General features: G+C 31.4%; 1 protein-coding gene and 1 long non-coding RNA gene across 2 annotated transcripts; both read left to right on the forward strand.

The window, feature by feature from the left end:
• The first annotated feature begins 11708 nt into the window (after window positions 1-11708).
• Window positions 11709-12840, forward strand: LOC139503102 (uncharacterized). The gene is made up of 2 exons (XR_011659025.1): window positions 11709-11841; window positions 12382-12840. It is a non-coding gene; the product is annotated as an uncharacterized lncRNA (long non-coding RNA).
• A 1688-nt stretch (window positions 12841-14528) lies between these two features.
• Window positions 14529-22836, forward strand: LOC139503103 (multifunctional-autoprocessing repeats-in-toxin-like). Its single transcript, XM_071292802.1, has 3 exons — window positions 14529-14654; window positions 16134-16278; window positions 20800-22836. The coding sequence occupies exons 2-3, from the start codon at window positions 16144-16146 to the stop codon at window positions 21103-21105; spliced, it is 441 nt and encodes a 146-aa protein (XP_071148903.1). The 5' UTR covers window positions 14529-14654; window positions 16134-16143; the 3' UTR covers window positions 21106-22836.
• The last annotated feature ends 1316 nt before the right edge of the window (window positions 22837-24152 follow it).

Raw genomic sequence — 24152 nt, forward strand, 5'->3', positions numbered from 1 at the left:
TGATTTTCAGGTCTTTGAGGTCAGTTTATCGTTATTGTTTCCTTTAAACGGGCATTCTTTGTGAGGAAGTTGAGCAATAATTTGCCGAGTCCTAAAAGTTGCGAATGGAACGACGTATGGACATACAACAGGCCCATTCGGTCCATATAATAAATAGATCCGGTGTTGGCATGGTCAATTTTGGTGTCTGCCTATCAGACAGGCTAATGGGTGTCGATTAAAATTGTTGTTGGCTTACGTTCGCATAATAAAGAATGAATAAGGATTCAAGCAGAAAGCAGGGACCTTAAGCAAATGTTTGTTTCATACAATACCTCTAAGATATGCATTGGCGGTGGTGGGGAAGATTTCCTATTTCCTTGGTATTGTCTATAGGTTGTTTTTCAGGTCTTTTAGGTTGGTTTATCGTGTTTTCTGCGTTAAGATGGGCCTACTTAATAAGAAAAGGTCCTGTAATAGCTAGCCAAACATTTGGGTTGCGAATGGCACCATGTATGAGTCCATAACATGCCCCGCTGAGTACATAGATCCGTTCGGTCCACAGAATAAATAGATATGGTGTTGGCATGGTCAATTTTTGCTATCAGACAGGCTGTTTGGGGTCTAAGGTATCTATGGTTTAGTACAATGTTAAGGTTATCTCTAATTTTGCCAAAGTTTCACTATAGTAGATACCAGAACACACCGCGGGTCCGTGACTAAATTAAGGTATCTAGTCATGTCTAAAACAGGTGAAAATGAATTTTTGAGATATTTTTTAAATTTTGTTTTCACTGCACAATAAAAGACATAAAAGCACTAGTAGCCTTAGGTTTTAAAGATATCATATCAAAAGAAGTAAACGGTCATGATATATATATTCAAATTAATTTCTGAATAGTATAATGAAAGTACTTCAGTTAACTGTTTATTTGGCAGCGTTAGAAAGTGGTGAGAATTCTAAAAAGGTGATCATTATCGCTTATGGGCTAGGAAATACTACCGTGTCCCCTATTATGACATAAATACAAGGAAATCGCATCGGATAGTTCCGGAACTTATTAATTTGTCTAATTGCTTATTGTTTGAAACAGTAATCGATGTAAAAGGGTAAAATGTTCAGTATACCCTATCAAGTATATATACCCTTATATAAGTTTGACTTGTAGCTTTCTTCAGTTCTACGTTTATTAGGTGAACAAAAAACGGTCTTTAGATTTAGTAGTATAGATATACTGAAGGCACAGACCCCGAAAGACAGACGCATACGTGCCTATGGTGCAAATTAATGGCTATATCCAATATCCAAATTGCACTATTTGAGATATACGAAAGGGACCCATCCCCCCTGAAACATGACTGATCCTTGTCATGGGTATCTATGCTATGATGCATTGTAAAGGCTGACTTCTTCTTTCTCTCGTACAATAGCACATAAGGAGACTTTTCTGAAATGGGTCAATCACCAATACTCATATTGCTTTATGGGAGATATCTCTCCTGAAGCAAGACTTTTACTGGTCTTGTTTATCCATGCTACAATGCATGATAGAGGCCATGAATACCTGTAAATCTGTTATAATGGCCCTTTGGAAGACTCTCCTGGAAGAATCTAGTAGACGATATCAAAGTTGCACTGCAGTAGATACACACTGGAGACCTGGTACTCAGAAGACAGATTCGTACAGTCCAGGATATCAATGCTATTATGCGTGGATAGTCTATAACCACCTCTTGTACACTGGACTATGATGGCCTCCCCTGAGGGGTCAATCAGCAACACATAATTCGTACTATATGAGATATACTAGGGGGATCTGAAGCTAGAATAGTGTGGGTCTAGGAGATCTATGCTATGGTGCAGTGTAAGGGTCATAACTAAAAGGACCAACGAGCATTACCGAAGTTGTAGTACAAGAAAAATACACGAGGGGCGTGAGAGCAAGAAAGAAAATCTTATTGATGCCATAAGTCCAAATCAGACGTTTTACATCACAAAGCTATGAGGATGAGATTAATGTATATCTCATATGAATATATAAGTGTTTGTTGAATGTAGCTAGTTTCCTGTGTGTATATACCCAATGTAGTTGGTTTGTTTGTAAGAATCAGGTGTGTTAAGGTAGTTGATTACCTGTGTGTATATACACTCTGTAGTCTATTAGTATGTGAGATTCTAGTGTGTGAGTGTAGTGATTTACCTCTGTGTATTCTATAAAGGTAGTAGGTTTCCGGTCATTTTTCAAACTGCAAAAATGAGCAATTTTACTGATTAAAAGTTATATTTTGAATTCGTATGGGCCCTATTTCCTTATCACTGAGTTTCATGTTTAATGATCAAGTGGAAAGCAATGTAGTCATTTCCACCTGAAAAATCATATGTAGTTGGTTTCACCCGCAAACCTGTATGTGTGTGTTTGTAGGTGTTGATGTATGTATATGTAGCGTATTTACCTGACGATATCTGGATATGGGTATTCAGTCGGATCTTAACATGTACTTGTGATTTGTTAAAACCGGTATTGTTAAAAATAAACAAAACAATGTCGAAATGTTTAGGACTTTATCAAAACTGTATTTGGGTAAGTTGATGCAATCACACGATTTGTATTGCGTCTTACACTTTGAGAAGCAAATAATCTTGAACTAATTTATTAAAATATTATGTAAAAACGTTAATTATGAGTTTTAAAAAATGTCAAAGAAATATTGCATGTATTGTTTACAGTGAGTTAGCTTTCATTAATCTTCACTATCCTATAGATTAACAACTTTTGGTAATATTTATAATTTAGAATCTTCATTGAAGGTGGAGCACGAATGCACAATTAATTAATTATATTGGTGTGCCATTTGTATGCAAGAGTGATGAGCGAAGAGCGTTAGAATGGTCATTTATTTATGAGGCTCTTTTAAAATTTAGTCTCCCGCAGTCGTTTATTTTAAATGGGTTAAAACTTTATATAATGGTGTCAAAGGTTGTATGCTAAATAATGGGTGGATTTCTGAAACCTATAGCATTTTTCGTGGTATTAGACAAGGGTGTCCCTTGAGTTCGATATGTTTTGTTATAGCTGTAGAGGTTCTGGCATGTAGAATAAGACAAGATACAGGTATTAAAGGATTTCAAATCAAACTTGATTCTAAAACACATAGTCTTAATATCTCACAACTTGCAGATGATACTACTCTCTTTCTTAAATCAAAACAAGAAATAAGCCTTGCATTAAATTTAATTGGAGAATTTGGAACTATTTCTGGTCTAAAACTTAATAAATCAAAAACTGAAGGGATATGACTAGGTAAATTAAAACATTCGAAAGATAAATATGACAACATAAGTTGGAATAAAAGCCCCATTAAAAGTTTAGGTGTATATTTTGGAACTAATAAAGTTGAATGCCATAAATTAAACACAGAAAATATTTTGAGGAAGTCAGAAAAAGCAATTTCAAATTGGATGAAAAGAAAGCTTACAATGATTGGACGAATAACAGTAATACAAATATTAATTATACCAAACATAACCTTTCTAGCATCAGTAACAAATTTATCGAGAGACTTTCTTACACAATTTAAAAAACTAATATTTAACTATATATGGCAAAACAAAAATGAAAAAATCAAGAGATCTACTCTATGTAATGATTATCAGGAAGGAGGTATAAAAATGATTGATATAGATAGTTATATAACATCAATCCATATAGCTTGGGTTAAAAGGTTAACAACAGAAGAATTTTCAAATTGGAAGGTTATACCTTTATTTTACTTTAACCAATTTGGAGCTAACTTCGCTCTATTTAACATGAATCCTGAAAATATATATGACATACCAAATTTAAAAAAAAATATGCCAGAATTTTATTTAGAAATATTAAAAAGTTGGTATAAAGTACATAATAGTACCAAGATAAGCAAGGGTTAAATTTCAAAAGTATAAGACAGCAATTTATTTGGGGTAATCAATCAATTAAATTAAATGGTAGAAGTCTTGTTTTTCACAACTGGATAGAAAACGACATTTATTTTATTAATGATATAATAGATAAACAAGGTAATAGCTCCCAAAAAGTAATCTTAAATAAATTGAAAGAAAAATCAAACTGGATAGCAGAACTTTCTAAACTAAAATCTGCAATAAAAAAATAATGGAAAATCATGTTAAAATCAAATCAATCAATTTCAACTAAAGTTCAAATAGACAGAAATCTTTACTTAGAAGCAAAAACAATTTGCATTAAAAAATTAAAAGCTAAAGATATATATAATTATATCAAAGATATAGAAAGTGACACACCTATTGGTTTCATAAAATGGAAAAAAATATTGAATCTAAATTCCTCAAATCAAATACAAGATATATTAAACTTTACATTTCACCAGTTAATCGATAACAAACTAAAAATGTTTAGGTGGAAATTGGTTAATTTTATATTGCCATGTAAGCAACTGCTTTATCAATGGAAAATAATGAAGGATAATCAATGTCATATATGTCACAAAGTAGACAATTATGATCATTTTCTTTTGGATTAAAGTTGGGTTACTACTAGATAAAATAAAAATAGGTACACATATTTTATCAATGCAAAATTTAATACTTGGATACAAAATTCATGACAGTTCATATTTTGATATCAATGTGTTGTTAACAATTGTTTTATTTGCTGCTTGCAAAAGTAATTATGCATCAGAGTTAAAACACAAGTACATAGATGTATACAGGCTTTTTAAATTATAATTCTTAGAATGGTATGAAAATAGTATACTCTTAGAAGGAAAATGTAGTAAATTTTTGAAAGAAACATTTAAATACATATAAGTTACCGCAATGTAATTCAAAGGTGAGGTGTAAAAAGTACTCATGATTGAGTAGTTGTGTGACAGGGAGTGTGTGTGTGTGCAAGTTTTGTGACCAAGTTTGTGTGTAGGTACGTGTGTGTGTGTCTGTTTATGTGAAAGTTAAGACATTATACTCGTAGAGCAATATTATGTTTTTCATTTATGTTTTATGTATACTGTTTCTCTGTTTACACGAAACGATTGGCAATACTGTATACAAAGAATCAACAAAATCTCATTCTTTATCCATTTTTGACCATGTTAACTTACCATCAGAAGGTCATCAATGTTTGAAACGCACATATAGGCTAATGCATCAAGTTTTTCAACATTCTGTAGCGCATTCAAGTTATGGTTAAAGAAAACAAATAGTTATTTCATTAAATTTAAAACTTACCAAATAAGTTAAGAATATTCCAACATACAAGAATGAATAAAATACACGTGTTCGAGATACATAATAAACATCTATACCACGTGATATACAATTAAAATAAGTAAAAAAACAGAGAGAACGTATATTTTCCGGATTTGTTACTATGCAGATTGTGTAAACTATATAGATTGTAATATTTTATTAACCACATTTGAAACTTATATGTTTATCTTGTGAATCCCCTGGTTCATTTGATAATTCACAGACAGGGATAAACCTATTTGGGATAGTTGTACCTTTTAGGGTATGTGTTAACAATAGTGCAATAAACTGAATAATTATTAAAAAAAAAAGAGTGACATTCCTTTGTGCTGATTCAAAATAAGTTATGCGAGGTTTGTCTCCCTTTAACAGATTCATTATTTTATAACTAAGTTTAGGTTTCTGATTTCATTTTGAATAATGACAAAATGTATCAATTCAATATGTTTAGTTTTTGTTATTGGTGTATCAAATACATTGATGAACGAATATAATTTCATAAATTTGAAACATTTAAAATGATTACATACCAATATAAAGAACCGCTCATCATTTATGAAAAACACTATAAATGAAAGACGTATTATTTATCTCCCCTTCATGCTAGATTGATTGGGAAATTACCCAGAGTGATCTAGTATTAATAACAGAGAGGGACTAGCAAGCTATAATTAATAGTACCTTAGTTGACGTTAAAACAATTTCCCACTATTAACGAATGTTACTTTATACAAATATAAGGACTTTGTAAGCTAAATCTACAAATTTTATTAGATATTATGATTTTTTATTTAAATAGATCAACATGCTAGTATATGTGTGTTGGAAATTTTGTTACGCGAGAACTGTCGTTTTTTACAAATTTAATTGGTATTCGTATTATTTGAATGATTAGCTTTTCTATCTTTAATTCATTAAAATGTTTTTCAACGGTTTATTCTACTCTTGCAATAGCTATTCAACCTCTAATTTTATAAACACTCATACGTGGATTTGCGCTATAAATATAACAATAGTCTTTTTTAACACCAAGTATATTCCGAAGATGCAAACATATTTACTTTGCTTTTAATTTACAGTAAAAGTTTGGGTAAATTTTAAAGTCATTTTTCAATAAGGAACTATTTGCTCTTTTAGCTCTTCATTTTTATAACGATTTTGATTTTGAAACTTCTGACCTAGATCAACACTCAAAATGCTCATCTGATGCAGTTAATTGGTCCCATGTATATAATTACTAGCACGAGGTTGATATATCGGCTTCATGCTCCATGCATGAAAATAGAGATATAGATTTGCTGTTCCATATACATTTGCAAATTATTTTGAATTTAGGGATACATGTCCATGAGAAGCTCTTATCCATGAGAAGCCTTGGCTGTCCTTTTTTCGTTTCATAAATTCTTTCATCTTATTTTAAGACATTTTAATTTTCAAATATTATGGCATCGAGCATCTTTGAAGAGACATTTTTGAAATCCGCTTCTGGTGCAGGACAGGAATATTAGAATATTGAAATATCTCTCGTATGATGCAGATTTCGGATGTGCCAGAAGTACGTACAAAGGCAAAAATATATTTCCTATTTCTGAGGCGGTTTATCCCTTTCATGACTTTTATTTACGTCCTACAAAAGATGGTCATGCATGATGACGACAAATAGAAAGAACATGTCATTAAAAACGACCGATTATGACAGTCTGCATATCGTCTAGAATGCATTGGAAAAACAGATTCATCTATCAAATATCGTAACCATTCTCGACAGTTAAATTAAAACGATCGGCCATCCTCGCCATTAGATAATTAAACTTTAACTGTCTCGAGTCGACAAATATCGTATCACACTTGATGCATTGGTATATTTTTTTTGCATCTGAATAAAAAGTCAAATACAAAAAAATCGAACTCCAAGGAAAATTGTAAAGGGAAAAATAGATATCTAACCAGCTATTCAGCTAAAATGATGTTCTAAACGTATATTTGCATATTGTCCGTCATGATAGTGTAGCAATCATTATGTCAATTTTGCAACAATTGATAAACTAATTGAATACATTGTGACAAAATATGTCTTGGCATGAAATAAATTTCCGATTAAAATTTGACACCGTTCGTTGTTGTGTATGTAAGTCTTGAAACCATGGAGACAACCACGGCTGTAACGCTATCACATGGCACTGAAGGATAAACACAATAATGGCCACAAGAAAATGATGAAAAGAATAAAAAAATGTTAAATTAACTAAACAGAGAACTTATGTTTGACAAATATAAGTCCGACAAAAAATAAAGGGCCACATTACATGTATTGAAAAATTATGGATACGTACGATTGAAATAACTGTTACAAATATATCAAGGAAATGAACCCAGTATTTTCTTAGAAACAAACATCTTTAGTCATAAAAATAAAGACAACAGTAGTATACCGCTGTTCGAAATGCATAAATCGATTGAAAAAAACAAAACAAATCCGGGTTACAAACTTAAATGAGGGAAACAATATATATAAGAGGAGAACTACGACACAACAGAATCACAACATTAAAATATAACACACACAGAAACGATCTATGATATGACAATGGCCATTTTCCCTACTTGGTACAGGACATTTTAGAAAACATAAATGGTTGGATGAACTTGGTTTTGTAGCATGCCAAACCTGACGCTTTTATGAAAATGTTAGTTATATCATTAAAATGACAACATTTCATGACAGGACTTTAATACTAATAAATTGGAGAACATATAGAACAGAGAAACACACGAATAATAGGTAACAAAAGGTACTAGGTTCAAAATTCAATACACCAGACGCGCGTTTCGTCCACACAAGACTAACTGGTCACGCCCAGATGAAAAAAGTTCGAAAGTTAAAACAAGTACAAAGTTAAAGAGCATTGTAAACCAAAAGCTCAAATAAGTTGTGCTTAATACGGCAAGGTTTTTTTCTGTCTGTGATAAGAACATCATTATCATTTAGAATAATTCATATTTTTACAAAAGTTATAGCTTAAAATGTTTTCTCATGATTCGTCATTTGTCTTACAAAAAGTTATATGTAAGTGTATATATCAAGAAAGTATATTCTAATGGAATACGAAACAGAGGGAAAAGATACTAAATGGACATTCAAACTATAAGCCGAAAATAGACTGACAACGCCATGTCAAATATAGATAAGACCAAAGCACAAACAGCAAAACCCCAAAAATTAATAAAAAAAATAAAGACTTAGCAACACGAACCTCACGAACCAGTGTGTGATGTCAGGTGTTCCGGAAAGGTAAGCAGAGCTTGCTACAAATATCTTGCATTTCTGAATTAATTGAGAAATGAAATCTGAACTTTATCTAGGGAAACGTTGCGTTGCCTCTTTTTTAATTGCTAAAATATACAAATATTTAATGGAAAATTGTTCGAAAAAGAGGGTAAAAAGGTTATAGGTGATATAAGCGAATATCTATTGAAAGAGAAAATAAACATAATGAAAGCCATATCTTCCACAAAATACTTTCTTTTTCTATTTTTCTGAGAAGCAATTAAAAGATTACTTCTTTTTCGCATTTTACTTCTTTTTTTCTTTCGAAAAACAGTTCTTCCTTGAAATTTGTGAAATTTGTACTTTCACTTTCATTTTTACATTATTGTACAACACCATTGTCAAAGGCACAATTTCGCACATTTTCACAATAGTAAATGTGAGTATTTAAATAAATATATTAGTGCAGGCAATGTTATCTTTTACTGTTATATACGCATGTAGTGTATAAGAAAATTTTAATCATATGGTTCCTCGATATTTTCTGATATGCTAGAGACAGAGATCGTCATTCAAAATACAAATTAAAGTTCCCAATTTCATTGTATTTATTATATTTGATTCTATGATAAATTTCAGATGTCTTGTATACATATCAGATTATTAGCCTGTTTTACTTGAGTATGCGGTAATTGTTTTCCAGCTCGTTCACACAGGCACTTGTCTCAGAAAAAATTTTCCTATATACCTTATTATAACACTAGGTACTTAACTTGCATTTTAGAAAAATGTCAGGTGGTGACGAAGTTCCGTTATATGCCGCTTTATAGGCTGTCAACCCCGCTAAAACTTGTATTATCGTAAAACTAAATTGATTTATCTTTACAATGGTGTATAACATGCCTACATTTGTTGTCGGAATCATCCGTAGCAATCCTACCAAAGTATGTCAATCGTAATAATTTTTTTCTGGAACAAGTGCCTGTGCTCGTTCAGGGCACACTAAGCTGAAGTATATGTCATTACATTCATGTTGTTTGGACTCTGGAACACCCAATCCCAATTCGCTTCATTTTTGATTATCTGTTGATATCAAATTGTTTAGTTTTTAAGCATTCATAAGAAGACATATAAATGACAAAAGTATAAAAATATTCTATTTTTGTGCAGTTGAAAAAACAAAAGGAAAAATAATGACCAAATATATTGTACATGTCAAAGATCTTCTGGTTTATATTTGTTATCGTTTATGATTTAAACAAATCTAATTTTAGATATTTAATAAAACAAATTATTTAATTAGCTCATATCCTAAACAATTGTCTCAACAATAGTTTATCGAATTGATGATAATGATAACATCAAGGAAGTAAAATGACTTTGTCCTCAATTTTGAAGTTTCACTTTCATTTGTATATATCATTCCTTTTTATCTGTACCACGTAAATGTTCTGAGGCGCGCTGACTTCCTTCACATTCTTTATTTCAGTTAATGTAAGTAGTTTTAATTTTTAGAAACATGATAATTGAAGAATTTGTTACCGTTTACTGTTATTTCAAATTTAAATACAGAAATAGTGTAAAAAAAAATTGATGAACATTTCCTCAAGTTTGTTTTAAATGTTTACAGAAACTGTGCCACGACATTTTCATTACGTTGAAATCTTCAGTCATTTGCATCAATAATCATATCTTTATTAAAAGGATTAACATTCTTCAAGACGAGGCGTCCAACTACTTAGCATAAAACATTTATTTTAAGATAGTGAATGCATTTAACTATAACATTGATAATTTATACTAAAAAATAAAGAGATACATACGTGAAATGAAATTCTGTAAATTTTTCATTGATGTTATACATGTATGTCAAACTTTTTGGACACGAGCGTCACTGATGAGTCTTTTGTAGACGAAACGCGCGTCTGGCGTATATTCAAAATTTTGTCCTGGTACCTATGATGAGTTTATATACATGTATGTCAAAGAGATACAAAGGATGTAATTTTTAAACAATTATCCATAAATATTGAGATCAAACAGCATATACGTAGATTTGTAGATCATTTAGTTTCATGAAGTAACACAAGCTTCGAAGATATTTTTCAACATTCAAATACAAGTAGGGAAAAAAGTTTCGGAAATTAGGGTTAATAGTATTTAATAAATCGTATTCCAACAACATTGATTTGCACTAAAAATAGACCGAGAATTTATTTTGATAATTATTTCAAAGAAGCAAATTCGTATTCCAACAACATTGATTTGCACAAAAAATAGCCCAAGAATTTATTTTGATAATTATTTCAAGGAAGCAAATTATTTTATGAAAATGCAAACCTATAAACCGAATCTTTATCTGTTAGTTCTGGAAATATGAATGTTCTTCCACTTTATTTATGATTAACATAATTCTTCAAGATATTCAGAATTGTTTAGAAAAAAACAATATGTATTTGATTTTACGTTACTATCAGTAGCATCATACACGTAAATACATAACGTCAAAGTAAAGATAAGATTTCAAACTATTGATTTTTGGCTAAAAAAAAACCTTGTGAATTTATTTTCAAGGAAAATGTTAATTTCATGCAAATGAAATTGTGTAAAGACTTTTGTAATAGAGTCTGGATGTAGGAACGACTAAAATCGATACATCATCAGTTATACGGTCAACATCACAATTGGTTGACCATACCATGTGTCGGTGTCTTAACTAGCGACATGTTTTCGTGTTTTCGTGTTCCGAGATCCTTTATATACAAGTATTATCGTGTGATCTGTTAATGTATCAATTGTGACTGAAAAGTGATGCGTGAATAGCAGAAGACGTTTTCGATGTCAGCGCCTCTGGTGTCAATTCGCCTTCTCCACTTTTTTTCCTAGTTTCCATCTTGATTTGTCTACTTTTAATCGAATTAAAAAAATTGAAATCGGCTAAGTACTGTTACCTTAAATTAGAATTCAACTAAACGAAGATTACCCTAATCGATAAACTACATTCGGCGATGTTTTTAACAAATAAAGAGGTATGGGATTAGGGTAACGACGATTTGAACAAACTCGATTATATTGATGATGTGTTAATTTGTCTTTTAAACAAATTTGCAATAGCAATAACAAATAACAACACGAATTTTATGAACAAGTTATGAGCTGTTGTCAAACTAGAGCCAATTTTATTTTTCAGCCATAAACAATGGGCGTAAAGATATACATATGGGCGGAGGGAGGAGGAAATGTAGGTCATGGATCGATGACCTTTAGCGATGGAACCCATATCAGCTGGTGGCCAAAGGAAGACAAAGCGAAATCTGCCAACCAAAGATGGGTGAGTTTAATGGCAATGGAGATAACCCACAGTTTTCAGTGGGGTTCGTATTGCTGAATTTATGGGTTTTCATGTTGTGTCTTGTGAATTATTATTTGTTTATTCTTCTTTTTCTTTTTAATGCCATGGCGCTGTAAGTTTATTTTCGATCTATGAGTTTGACTGTCCCGTTGGTATCTTTCGCCCTTTTTTGAATTCAAATCAGTGTTCTGTTTGGTTCTAACGGCTCTGATATGTTTGTATAAGGTTTTGCCTCGAGAATCATTGATGAGAAAATGATGTGTGAGAAATGTGCATTTGGTCCTGTAAATTTGGTTTATTTTTTGTCATTTCTACAACATCATGTTCTGCTGTCAGTCTGTTAATAACCAATGAAAACGTTTACTGTTTTATGTATATTCAAAGTAAGGTTAAGTCATCAATACAAATAATAGCAAAACATTTCCAGAAAAAGATTGTGACTTTAATTCAGAATAAACATACATGAATTAAAAATCTCCATTTTTTGATGAAATAGATCCCTGTACATTGTTGTTATAGAAATCAGTGGAAGCTGAACCAGCAACTTCGTATGAACAGGACGAGGAATGGGAAGGAAAACCAGCTGATTTCATATACGAAATTCCTTCCGGAAAACTTGACGAGGCAGCTATTAAAACCTGGTGGATGAGTTCAAAACAACCAACAACTATCATATAGCTTTTAAGAATTGTTGCAGTGCCGTCTACAGCGCATTGAAGAAAGGTGGAGCTGACAAGATAGCCTCGTTCCCGATGTCTCCTATTTCAACACCAGCAAACCTCAAGGACTATGCTGAGAAACTACAGAAAGCTATAAAATAACAATCACTTTAAATAAAATAAAAGAACAACGGCGGTGTTTGACATCACAACGTGATCATATGATTTTGTTAAATAAAGTCTTGTTATTGCATAATTCGTTATCATTTCAAAAATTGCTAGCGTAAATTGAGAAATAAAAAATCATATTATATATGTATATTAATTTGAATTATATCAGATAGCAGTTTTGTTGGAGTGAACCTCCTCTCATTTGTTTATTTTTTTACGCTTTTCAACAATTGCCATACACTGTGGATTTTCTTATTTATGTGGGTACCAATTGAAGTATGGGACTAAAATCAACCTTATGTTATTTCAAAATCATACACATTTTCAAATTTGAAAAGTTACATCGACTTGCTTACTATTGTGACACAGTTCAATTGTGGAGAAACTAGAGAGTGATAAATAGAAGATGCTGCAATAATTGAATCGTGTTCATTTACGAAAGCAATTTGGTCATTTATACTGCTCTCATTCGATAAATCTGTTAGAAGTATACTAGCATAACTGTTTTTTCTTTTCATTGTGTATCATGAATATATTCCAAAGATATAATTCAGACGAATGACAAGACATTTCACACATCAACCAAGCCTAAAAAAATCTTATTTCAACACACTCACTTTTGACCTTGTCGTAGTGAACCATACTAAACTTATATATGTTGTACTGTTATCACACTGTCCTTGGATAGGGGGTTAGTGCTAAGATTTGGCGCCAACAAACTAGATTTAAGGATCATTCATAATCACAATTTCATCAGTCTGTCTGTGTCGTTTGTTGCTATATGCTGGTATAACTTTTGTGTTTCATGCTTCCTATAATGGTTTACTTTTTAAATTGTTATTTGTATGGAGAGTTGTCACACCACATCTTCCTATATCTATTTGTTTTGTACATCAATCAAGCCGCTTTTTGTCTTGTTTAAAATGTTTTTGCCATTGATTTCAGTGCTTATAACAGCCATATTTGTTTGATATATTGAAAACAAATAAAAGGATAAATTGAATTGATTGGTCAAGTAGTTTTAGAACAGATGCTCAACATAACATTTTGCATACTGAAGTTACAACAACGGACAACTAGGAACAAAGGTGGTCAAATAAGGTTAATGCAAACTTATGCACATATATATTACATGGATGATCCACATGGTTGTATTTCTCCATAACGTTATATTAATATTAAAGCAACGAAGTAATAGTTTTATCTTTTGGATTACGAATGAAACAGGAAAAGATTGTGACTTTGACAATGATGACAATAAGAACATACTACTGAAACAAGGATAATATAATGAATTCAAAAAATATGACAGAGATAGCTAATATTATATGATTAAGGAGATGTTTTACCATACTTGCTAAAAATTAAATAACTAAAAAAAAAATTCACATAATTGTTTTGGTTTTTTTGCATATTTGCAGTCCTTCGTATAAATTCAGTTTCAAAATTTAACCATAGATTTTGCCTGAAGTTGTGCAAAAGATTTAAGTTATATTATAATCAATCCTCATAGACTAACATTCAGATACGAAAACAAGATTGGAAATAAGATATAACATGAACATGATGAAAGGTATAAAAAAAAAACGTGCCACTTGCAGTTCAAATATCTGTATTTTGGTTAAATTGTATTAATTCGAGCTCTCAAATCTCATGTGATTTAGTTTGAAAATAGCCAAAACAACCAATCTAAAGAATTTCCGAAAATAAAATCCTATTTATAACTTCTTTGTAATTGATAAAGATCATTCTTTTTAAGGAAGTTATATATAAACCAGGTAGTTTCCAAAAAACTATTATTGTAAACTAGATCGATAACGCTGCGTCTATTTTAGTGTTTATTATGTTGCAACCTTTACTCAACTTTTTTACGTTTAAACAAATAACTGTGAATTTGATATAATAAGTGGGACTTCTATTCATACTGTAGTTTTAGATATAACCAAAACTCAAGATAAGTTGGTAATATTTCTTTTAACGATTTTTTTTTAAATACTAGAATAATTATGTTTGTGCTACGCAATTATTTTGTGTTCAATAGAGAACTATACCGACCAAGGTCAGTCAAAATGAAAGGAAAGAGCTAATGCTGCAAATATACACCAATGAACCATACGATATATTAATAACTGTTTTTAACGTGTTTAGCAAATTAGGAAACCAACTCCTTTTTATTACTATTTCTAGATTTGTAGAGCTGGTTTCATCCATGTCCTATTCAATCACTACTAACTTGATTTAGAGGTCAATATATGTTTGTTTTTGTTGATGATATTGTGTTTATATTCTGTTTTACATTAAAAAAGAAGTCGACTCCTTAATTCAAAGTTAGCCCTTAAGGGCATACGATACAGTTTTGATCCTGTATTTACAGCTTGATGAACATTTCAATAAAGGCTATTTTTTGCCTGATTAAATCAAATATGTAATAAAGAATATACCCTCATGTGCTGCTTTTGGAGTTAAATGAGGTCGAAATTTTGTATATTTGCTCAAAATTCGAATTTGTGCCCGTATTTTTCCTTTCGGAAGAAAAACGTAACTTTTTTGTTTTAAAAGACAAACACAAATTGTTTGTTGTTAAATAATTTGAAATTTCTGTATTTTATAAGTATCCTAAATATTTATGCATTTTGTATTCAGAAATAACTCATATGTATCAAATGGTCATGAATTGAGAAAAAAACGTTTGACGTCGCGAAAATAACATTTACGATAGAAACGTCATTCCCTCCCCTGTATCTGTATCGTATGCCCTCAACGAAAGAACTTTTTGATTTACTAGAATTTGAAAATTTACTTTATAACGATTATTATATTACTAGACATTACACATGTTAACTTAATAGATTTGGGAACTTTTGTTTCTTTATTAATCTAAAGTGAAATTCTCTTTTTTTTTCGATCAGAAAAACATAGTTTTTATAATTCTCATTATAGGTACTGTCTATTATTCTGATTATATGCATGCAAATTCATCTTTTAATGTGGCTTTACTATTTTTTCATTCACAGTCAGAATGGGAGAGTGTTCATCTTTTTTTATATATCTTCTCCACAATTTTGGCAACTCTCTACGTCAACGGTGATGAACAACTAGTGCACGTTTATTGCTCAATGAATGCAATAGGTCAATATTCAAATCGTAAGAAAATTCAGTATATTCATTGAAAGTCTTGGGTCACGATTTATCATAAGCAGAAGCAGTAGGTTTAACATAAAAAAATCTGTTTGCAGAACTGATTTCCGGTTTTTGGTGATGACTTGCACCACCATCACGATCATCACCAATCAATAATTTCTCTTTCTTACTACATTCTATGCAACAAATCCGTTGTTATTGATGACTACTTGATACATTTATTTATACCTTGACAATTTTCAATAGTTATAGCATGTACATGTATAAAAAGGGTCTGTTTAGCAAGTATTTATTTTTCAGCCTAGCTTCAATGGGTGTGAAGATGTACATATGGACAGAAGGAGACGAAAATGTAGGACATGGATCAATGACTTTGAGTGATGGAATTACCCACATAAGCTGGTGGCCAAAGAAAGACAAAGAAATGACTACCAACCAAAGTTGGGTACGTTTGATTTTAGGATTGTCGACACTCAATTTTAAACAGTTATCCATGATAAGAACTATTTCAAGTATTGATTCATGAGTCTAATCAACATTTTTTTCAATCTAAATTAAATTTTAAAATTCAACATTGTATTTTCAATTTTCAAGGCTATTATGTCTTCTTCCGGCGATTGAAACCTTGTATAAATATTGTGCATGCTTGACTGTGTGGAATTTATAAACTCCAGTAACAATTGGGATGTTAAGTCTGATACCTTATGTAAAGAGTGTAATGACCTCTGCAGAAACGGCGACTACCAACAACTTTTTGAACGATTTTAATGTCACATGATGCACGGATTAATATTTCAACATACATGTAGTCTTGATTTCCTGTGCCATTAAAATAATCTCCCTTCTTACTCCTGTTACCTATTGGTATCTATTACAGGACCTACCTATTGCAAAATTGGTAGATTTTTTCCTGAAATATGAATTTAAAATTTGCCATTATCAAACATTTACTATAACTATAATATACAAACGTTACATAGATGATTTAAAATTGCATCTTTGACATAGCGTTCATAACTGTGAGAAATTAGCTTAGAGATTTACATTAAATAGCCAACACGTGATAAAAAGGTTAATTAGGTCTTTCCATTTTTCGTGGAAAGACCTTTTGTTTTTCTTCTGATTATTTTTTTTTTCTTCTGCTTTTTTGTCTTACAACATATCGATTGGATTTTTTGGCCAATGATGTTGTACAGTAATGGGGGTTTCAAAACTCACCCTGTGTGACCGAACAATTATTCTTATAGGAGTTATCTCCCCGCGTCCCCTTTTTCTTGTTATTGCTATATCTCTAAAACCGTAAAAGATTTTAGCAAACTGTTTTCAACAAATGGTTCGTCTACTATTAGGAATGATTTGGTTTATTTTGACTTGAGTGATCGGAAGACATCTGATGGGAGTTATTCCCCTTTGAAAATTTAGGATAAGCGATTTGTTGGATAAATTCATACGTTTTAAGTCGTAGAGGCCTACAGTCTTTTGATATGAAGTCCTTGGTCCATTTAAAGGAAATTGAGGTCAAGGTCAAAGGTCAAGGTCATGTTCTAAATTTTAAATTTTACTTGTTATCGTTATTCCACAGATACTGTGACAGTAGATGATATGATGTTTTTGCCAAATAACTGTTTACAATTAGGCGCAACTTCAATCTATTTCAGTCAAAGTGTTTTGGTTAACCCTTATAAGAGTTTTCTCCCCTTCTGTATTTCAAATCAGTATTTCTCCACAACCATATAAGTGATTGACCTCCGGTCTTCCGTTTTGAGTTCACTGACCTATGACCTTGAAATTAATGTCAAAGTCAAAGGTCAATTTGACGTTCTAGATTTTGACCTTTGCTAAAAATGAGTTTCAGATCATAATAAAACAATTAAGTCTTCTGCATATACCTATTAATCTTATTTTTTTATATCAATTTGAAGAACCGAATTACATCAACAAGGAGTGAAATTTTCTAACATCGATTTTTAAATTTCATTCTTATTATCGAGGTGGAAAGACCTTCAATTGTTCTCTGAAGAATTGATTTTTAATAATGTATCCTGATGACATGTAGTTTGAATTCAAAGTAACGGTAACTTCTGCTCACATGGTCGTGTATTCGATTATTCTATTGACGTCATTTAATATGCGTTTTTCAAGTTTTTTTCAGCAGATTTGTTGGTTTTTCTTAGGTAGGGTGGATGGTGATGGGAGAGGAGGGATGTGAACGTGTCGATGGAGAATTTAATGGTTGGGTGGTCGTACAAATGTCAATATATTTCAAATCGTAACACGTCCACTGTCTTTAATAAATTTAAAATGAAAGTGGGAATATGTCAAAGAGATAACAACCCGAACAAACAACAAACAATAGCCGAAGGCCACCAATGGGTCTTCAACGCAGCGAGAAAATTCCACACCCGGAGGTAGTCTTCAGCTGGCCCCTAAATAATGGCTTATGAGAAAGAAATGTGTGAACATCATTTTATTTGGAGTTGGTTATAAAGCTATGACAAAAAGAATATATATTTGTTGCATTTTATTTTTAATAGAATGCGTATAAAGGGTTGATGATTTCATTATAAACTCTAAAATCGAATTCGATTTACCCATGTAAATATAATAGCGTCGACAAGTAATTATTTAATAGTTATCCCACAAGGATGCGGTTTGTCATTGTAAGATCACCCCGATGGCCGGAGGCCAGAGGGTGATATAACACTGACACACCAAGTCCGAGTGGGATAACTATTTTTGATTCCAGTTGTTTTAGATCAGACGAAAAACGATTTACAATTCATAAAATCTGGTTAAGAACACAACGCAACTATTACAATATACTTTATATAATACTATATGATGTATACCCTTTATGACACCCAAATACGATGAGTAGATATCATACAATGTCAACTCGCCCAAATTGCCAATCGACCCACACTGTATCGCCTCTTTATAAAAAAAAAAACGCCCACTCTTGTTTACCGACTCGCCCCACTTTTAAAAAAGTGTAAAATCAAATTGAACAATAAGTCTGAAAACTCACTAAATAACGAAAAAGGTTTAAACTCCACTATATAAAGGTCTGTCAACTCGCCCAACTTATAAAAAGTTCTTGCTACCTTTAAGTATGTCAAATTTCGTATCCAGTCGTCCTGGTTTAGTGGTATATGTCGTGGCTTGATATGCGAAAGATTTTGAGTTCGAATCCAAGCATATACATGTACACTGGATTTTTTCTACGTGACTTTTAATAGATAGTCATTTCCGTATAATTAATAATAAGTTTTATAGAGGATTTGACATTCCAGCCAACAGAACAAAGGAAAGCATGCAGAACAAAGAAACACAAACTAGGGTGATCTGGTTGGGGTGATTCGGCTCAGATCACCCCTGTTAGAACAATGGAGCTGGGATGTGAAGTTAAATTATTGTTGTAATGAAAAGAAATATCATTTTCCAAAACAAACTAAGATTCATGATTTAAGGTCTTACAAAGTGGAGAACAGACCTGTAATAGATAATGCATGTTTTAAGATTTTACTTGAGTAGAACAGACCGAGGGGTGTCAAGGTTGATCAAATGAAAGACCGACCGTAGTGAGGTATTTCTGTGGGCAATGCTGACAACCCGAGGTGTGTTCCACGACATGAATAACATTAAAATGTGCATTATCTGACAAATATACCGTAAAAAAATATTATGTTTTATAAAGATTTGCAAACTTTAGCGTCTTATTTACCGACCACACTAAAGTGAGATTTTCCTTTCTAATACGTTCAGGTTTTAATACGCCCTACGGCTCATTATGAATGCTAAATAAAACTCACTAATTAATCTAGATATATGAACCTTAGAAATTATTATCAATACTTAATAAAATTATAACAGTAACTGCATAAATTAAGACACAAACGAATTGTTACCATCCAAAAACGGTGTATGAAAAATACAAGTAATTTATTGTACCAAGTTGAACTTAGTTTATGGAAAGGGGGTGCTATGCTGTTGTTGTTTGTTTTATATTTGTAATGACATTTCTATCACGGACAAGTGGTTATTTTTTCAACAATTTTAATTGAATCGAATGAAATTTTTACATTTTTTTTTTATTTGCAATACATACATTTGTATTAGTTGATCATTTGATAGAGTTTAAGGTACACATGAATTTAATAAAGTTAAGAACTGACAGGAAGAGAACACGAAATTTTGATACATGTACATGAAACACGAAAACGAATATCAATACATGAAGGCCACAGTATGATTTCCTATTTAGTGTGTATCGTCCTGAACATGCATAAAACATTTGCCATTGGACGTTAAGCATGCAATCAATAACCAATCAAACTATTTAGTGTGAATCAACACAAAATTTTCGAAATCTTAAACACAAATATGTAAACTCTGGCTTTATTTTAAGGTATTATTAAAGTTTGACATTAAAATTCATCTTCTATGTATAATGATATCTCTGTATTGTATCGATAAGTTTACAAAACTTCACGTTATTTGTTTCTATAATTGAAATGCTGGCAATGACATTTTGTTTTACTCCTATCATAGATTGAACTTTAAATATAAATTCCCAAATCGGCAACTAAAAAACTATCAGACCAATATAATGTTGAAGTATATTTATCAAGGAAAATAATGACCTCATTGCAACAAGGTATCGTCTGGATTGATTCTTCGAAAGAATTACCTATCGTTCAGAAGACAATAACACCATGTAGGTATATAATTTCGTGTAGTGAAATGATAGTGTCCATAAGATTATTTGATTTTATTGTTATATTGTCCATACGATTCTTCATTTGACTGTAATATAGTATCAAAAGCAAACACAAGTTCATAAACCATCTATTTATTGCCGTTTTATACACATATAAAAGCAGAAGTTTTTAGATAGAACTTTGCCCGGTTGAAAATTGAAATCTATGAATCATATTTTGCAAACGTCTTTACATTGACTTTATAGACATCCGTGGAAGCTGAACCAGCAACTTCTTATGAACAGGACGTGGAATGGGAAGGAAAACCAGCTGATTTAATATACGAAATTCCTTCCGGAAAACTTGACGAGGCAGCTATAAAATCTTGGTGGAATGAATTCAAAACAACCAACAGATATCACATTGTATTTAAGAATTGCTGCAGTGCCGTATACAGCGCTTTGCAGAAAGGTGGCGCTGAAGAGATAGTATCGTTTCCGATGTCTTTTCTTTCAACACCAGCAAATCTGAAAGAATATGCTGAGGCTCTACAGAAAGCTACAAGAAAATGAACATTATAAACAAATGAAAAGGAACCCGCTGATTATTTTATTTTATGAAAAGTCATTATATAAGATCGTTGCATAACTTCCTTTACAGTATTTCGAAAACTGTTATTGTAAACATAGAAAACTGACTTCTAGCAATATCAATTTCGATAGCCACTCATGTCGTTAATCAATCACATTTTGTATATAATATCGAAATACCAAATGATTTAGTCTAATTCTCCCTACACCCTTCAAAAAGGACACCCAACATTATATACTTAAACAGGTTAAAAACTCGAAAATGATGAATCGAATAGGATGTATTTATTTTACATCATCTAATCTACAAAAGCAATTTTATTATTTGTACTGTAATTATCACAGAAATATAATATATCTAGTTTGAAATACATTTTAAGGGAAGATATGATTTAAATTATATATTTTTTGTCAGTTATCTTTGTAAATTTAGTTTTCTGATCTTAACATATTTGTTTTTAAGTTATACGAACATTACATGTCTTAAAGACAAGTAACAATTCTGTTGAACATGAACGAAGACTTTGACTCATCGAGTTCTTAATTTTATATTCAACTGTTGAACAATTTGAGACTAGAACCCTTATAAATCTTAAAGCAGAATTCAAATATTGCCCCACAGAGGGCTTAGATGAGATTCATTGACTCGTAGATATCTTTTTGTTGTAAACACAAGGTTAACAATTGGCAAACAATTTTAGTGTAGGGAAACTTACAATCTAGGTTTGAATCAACATTTTGGTTGTGTAAATGAACTTAAGTTGGAAAAAAGTAAAATGACAAAAAATAGTGAACTCCGAGGGAAATTCAAAACGGACAGTCCCTAATCAAATAGCACAATCAATAGCACAAACACATCAAACAAATGGATAACAACTGCCATATTCCTCACTTGGTACAGGCATTTTCTTATGTAGAAAATGGTATATTAAACATGGTTTTAAAGCTGGCTAATTATCTCACTTGTATGACAGTTGCAATAAATTCTGCTATATTGACAACAAAAAACTTTGATATCAGCTGAATGCTATGTAACTGGAAATAACATTAACATTATACCTGGCCGTTTTTCATAATTTGGCATGAAATAATGGAGTACATACATACAGTTTTATTAAGCACGCTGTACCTATGTTAAACAATATTGTATACATCCTTTAAGTCCTTGATCTAAAAAAAATGTTATTTGTTGTTATTTACGAAAACGTGCATGGTCAGTATTAAAAAATCGTTATAGATATAGGAAGATGTGGTGTGAGTGCCAATGCGACAACTCTCCATCCAAATAACAATTTAAGAAAAGTAAACCATTATAGGTCAATGTGCGGCCTTCAACACGGAGCCATGGCTCACACCGAACAACAAGCTATAAAGGGCCCCAAAATTACTAGTGTAAAACCACTTATACTTCACCAGTTCTCTTATTCATATGAATTTGTATTCTATTTTGTTTAGCCATGAAGCCAACAACATAACGTATTTGAACAAGCTTAACTATTTGGAATGATAACTGTTATACACATGATAGTCTTTTCAGGCCATCAATGGAAAGTTACAATCTCTTCTTTCATATGTACGTTTCCTACATTTTAATTGCTCAAACAGGCCTCTTACATTAATCGTTGTGATAGCTTGGACATCTATGATTATACGTAGTAAATAGAATTGTTCGTTAAAATTGTTTAGAGAAAAATAAAAAGAACTATGAATTAATCAAGGTTGTTTTACAAATGAGACTGAATGATCATTTCGTAAGTTAGGACGATTGGATTGTAACACAAATAGATATGGTACGTCCTGTACAATTCGACATAACACTTATTCATGTTATTATGGACATAACAATTCATATCCTGTTGCAATCACTGTAACTAAACTATCCCTCCTGATGACCAACAAATTACTTACCCTGAATTACAGAGGAAATTAGACACTTCATTTGACGATATATTTCGCTTAAATTATCATTCAACATAAAAGAGAGGGCTTAGGCTACAAGAGTGACATTCAAACTCATAGATCAAAAATAAACTGACAACGCAGTGGCTAAAAAAAGTCAAACAGACATAATAATAGGACACAACCACATTTGTCTTAAAACGAAACTTGATATTTCTCAATTTCTAAATACAAACTACAGAGGGGTCATGGTTAAATACAATAGTCATATAACTATCTTTCACATGAGGTAACAACAAACAAAAATCACTGACAGTTTTTGTTTCATCTTATAATTTAGAATACACCAGATATATATATATATATATTCTAAAAAGGGATACAAAAATTAAAGAAATGAATACAATAGTTCTTCTGGTGAGAGTTAAACTATAAAGTAATACATCCTGCTGCGGGCACACTGATTAAAAAATATCAAACCTGGTTAAACATAGGATTTTCTATTTACCTGTAAAACACACCTGTACTAAGGTAATCGAACTTATTTACTTGATTAAAGTGTTTCTTGTTTTCCATGAATTTAATTGTGACAAAACGTATTCAAATTTAGTTAAAAAACTTGTGCTACTGTATGTTTGGAATACATTTTGTTTTGTTAAAGATAACCAAGGATGTATATGAAAGTTTTATTATAATCATTACTATTATTATTATATTAAATTCTTGGTTTTTCATTCAAAGTTAAATTTAAACATTTATTTAGTTGCTTTATAAACTATTTTATAAATGTTATAATTCAATCAAATTCAATAACATTTAAGACATTTGAGTAATGAATAAAAGTTCTAGTATGAACATAAGTGATGTTTATAGAAAAATTATTTTTCCAAAAACTTAAATCATGACATGATATTTTTATAACCCAACCAGAAATATATTCACCGTTTTTTTATTCTAATTTGTGATATAAATTGTATAAATAAATATATATGTATGTATAACAGTTCCTAAATTGATGTAATGCAATAGATAGACACAAAAAAGAGGTCTATGTTGGTTAAAGCTAGGTCTAGTATGGTTCGGACTAGGTCAAGACTGGTTCAGACAAGGTCGGGAATGGTTCAAACTTG

The sequence above is a fragment of the Mytilus edulis genome, chromosome 14 (genome assembly GCF_963676685.1).
Source record: "Mytilus edulis chromosome 14, xbMytEdul2.2, whole genome shotgun sequence".
Taxonomy (NCBI): Eukaryota; Metazoa; Mollusca; class Bivalvia; order Mytilida; family Mytilidae; genus Mytilus; species Mytilus edulis.

Coding starts and splice junctions, on each gene's coding strand:
- LOC139503103 (XM_071292802.1), top strand. CDS start 16,144: ATGGGTGTGAAGATGTACATATGGACAGAAGGAGACGAAAATGTAGGA. Junction 16,279..20,799: donor TGACTACCAACCAAAGTTGG/GTACGTTTGATT, acceptor TTGACTTTATAG/ACATCCGTGGAAGCTGAACC.